Source organism: Myotis davidii, unplaced genomic scaffold, assembly GCF_000327345.1.
Source record: "Myotis davidii unplaced genomic scaffold, ASM32734v1 scaffold1427, whole genome shotgun sequence".
NCBI lineage: Eukaryota > Metazoa > Chordata > Mammalia > Chiroptera > Vespertilionidae > Myotis > Myotis davidii.
The window spans coordinates 1-2858 of record NW_006298040.1 but is presented as its reverse complement, the minus strand read 5'-3'; the positions used below and the strand labels follow the sequence as shown (position 1 = coordinate 2858).

Genomic DNA, 2858 nt, shown 5'->3' with positions numbered 1-2858 from the left:
TAATAATAATAATAATAATAATAATAATATAGCCTTAGCCCCTGGGACAGGTGTGAATCCTCCCCCGACAGACAGCACGCAGGGCATGTGAGTTCACACTCTGTCTTCCCCGTGACCCCAGCGCTGTGTTTTGCCCGCACAGGACATTGCTTATTACCAAGCCTTGTCTGCCGAGAGGTTGCAGACCGATGCTGCGAGGATCCAGCCCAGCACGCTGCCAGCCCAGGAGTTCTATGAGCCAGGGCTGGAGCCCTCGGCGACCGCTATGCTGGACAACCTGCAGCGTTCCTGGGAAACCTTAAAGAACGTGGTAAGTCACTGAAACGTGGACCGCTTTGAGCCCACCCGACACCGTGACCTTCGTGGTTGCCTTTTGCAATCCACACAGAGAGTTTACACAGGCCCTGCACCGCTGACCACCCTCTATTGGGCCACAGAGGGAAAGCAGTGAGGAAAGCAGTGTCATAACCTAGAAGATAAAGGGCGAGGAAGCGTTTGGTAATATCCCTTTTCTGCTTCAGATCAGTGAAAAGCAGCGCACGCTCTATGAGGCTCTGGAACGCCAGCAGCGGTACCAGGACTCCCTCCAGGCCATCTCCACGAAGATGGAGGCCATCGAGCTGAAACTCGGTGAGAATCTGGAGCCGGGCCGGAGTCCAGAGAGCCAGATGGCTGAGCATCAGGTAAAAATAGCAGTGACTTCAGTTTCCTGCCTGACTGCATAGGTGCGCGCTTGTGACTGGTCACCGGCCGAGCGTGTGTGGGGAGAGCAGACTGACATTTTTTCACTGTCTCAGCTCTCACCGAGTAAACAAGGTCCCACATGCTGGTGGTTTCCACTCCTGCTTCAGGGTGGGATCGAGGAGGGAAAGAAAGAAAGTCAGACCTCGAACCTAATGAAAGGATGCTGCATGCATTGATGTTGCTTTTTTATTTTTATTATACAAAGAGTAGTTACTTTTATTTTTTTTTTTAAATCTTTATCGTTGAAAGTATTGCATATGTCTCTTTGATGTTGCTTTTTTATTTTTATTATACAAAGCGTAGTTCCTTTTATTTTTTTAAAATCTTTACTGTTGAAAGTATTGCATATGTCTATTCCATGCTTGTATTTCCTTTATGTTGTTGTAAACTGTTGTAAGAATAGGACACCCTTCCATCTACCTTCTCTGGGTATTGCTGTTCTAAGAAACTTAACCATGTGCCCAGCGCCTCCCATTATCACTTAAGAGAATACCTCTCAGACTTCAATGGGCAAGGAAACAGCTGAAGAGTAAGGGCTTCTAAGTTATAATCTTGTGCTTGTTCTTGCCTTGAATTCTTTTTTAAAAGGTTACGTAAACTCGGCAAAGCTATAACATTCTATGAGAAAGAGACAATTATATCAACCTAACCCAGAAAGCTATTGTTTAAAATGCATCAATTTAAAATGCATGATAAGAAAGTGCATATGTTAAATTCTGGGTCACGCTTTAGCATTTTATCAGGTGCACTATTAATGCATGATCAGGTATAAAGGAGGTGCGAGGGGACGACGCTTACATTCACCTAAATATCACCATGATGTGGGGAAGTGCTGTCTGCCCCGACCAAAGCTCAGGGGCATGTGACAGCCCTATAGAAAGCAGAAGAAAAGGAAAATATCTTTAGATGCAAATTAAGAGCTAGAAAAGCATGACGTGCTATGTATATCTACCAAGTACACGTTTATCTTTCCCCTAATTTGCATTTGTGTAATTTCAGAACCTTGGAATATCTTGTTTGTTCATGTGTGCGGTCTAAGGTGAAATGGCATTCTTTTACAATATAGGAGCTTGCAGTATAACATGAAAATAAAGGCATTTTATCTAGAGACAGCATACTGAGAATATGGCTTCAGGTTTTTGACACTTTTGTGACTGTAAGATAGAGATCGAAGTGCCTATCATCCATTTGAGGCCTTATTTTGGGTCTTTCTGTTTCCCAAAGTCACCCCTAGTCAGTCTGGTTTGGGGAGGGTGCCATACATAAATATATAAAATTAAAATTAACCTCTGTTTACCTAAACCAAACCAATCATGAGGATAGTCAGGGACTTCGGTGACTATTACAATGTGGTTTTCCCTGAGCTCCACAGTCCTCTTTAACTGATGCCCCAGTTTTCTGATTGTCAGGGCCACCTTGTTGTCATCTGAAGGGGTTTTTCACACAGCCTGAGTGTGCCCCTGGGGCTTTGTCTACAGTGTTGCAACCCCCACCCCATCACCGATGCTTCCTGTCCCTGGAGGGGACCTCTCTCCATTCCAGCACAGCTCCCTTTGAGCTTCCAAAGGAATTTGGCATAAATTATCCCAAGGTTCTTTCTGATTGTCAGGGCCACCTTGTTGTCATCTGAAGGGGTTTTTCACACAGCCTGAGTGTGCCCCTGGGGCTTTGTCTACAGTGTTGCAACCCCCACCCCATCACCGATGCTTCCTGTCCCTGGAGGGGACCTCTCTCCATTCCAGCACAGCTCCCTTTGAGCTTCCAAAGGAATTTGGCATAAATTATCCCAAGGCTGCCCTAGACAGTTTGGCTTAGGAGATAGAGCATCGGCCTGTGGCCTGAAGGGTCCCGGGTTCTGATTCTAGTCAAGGGCATATACCTGGGTTGCAGGTCCAATCCCTGGCCCTGGTCCGGGGCATGTGCAGGAGGCAACCAATGATGTGTCTCTTTCACATCGATGTTTCTCTCTCTCTCTCTCTGTCTCTCCCCCTCCCTCCCACTGTCTCTAAAAATCAATGGAAAAATATCCTCAGGTGAGGATTAAAAACAAAACAAAACAAAACAAAACTCTAATAAATTACCTGAAGGCTGGAATAGAGTGAATTTGAGTGTCA

At 45.6% G+C, this 2858-nt stretch overlaps 1 protein-coding gene across 1 annotated transcript in view; it reads left to right on the top strand.

Moving 5' to 3' along the window:
• LOC102762121 (nesprin-1-like) overlaps positions 1-925 on the top strand; it is a 254153-nt gene extending 253228 nt beyond the window's left edge. Inside the window, exons 92-93 of the mRNA XM_015570483.1 lie at positions 143-310; positions 522-925. Of these exons, the coding sequence (XP_015425969.1) occupies positions 143-310; positions 522-725 (372 nt within the window). The 3' untranslated portion in view covers positions 726-925. The remainder of the gene's footprint in view (positions 1-142; positions 311-521) is intronic.
• Positions 926-2858: the final 1933 nt, after the last annotated feature.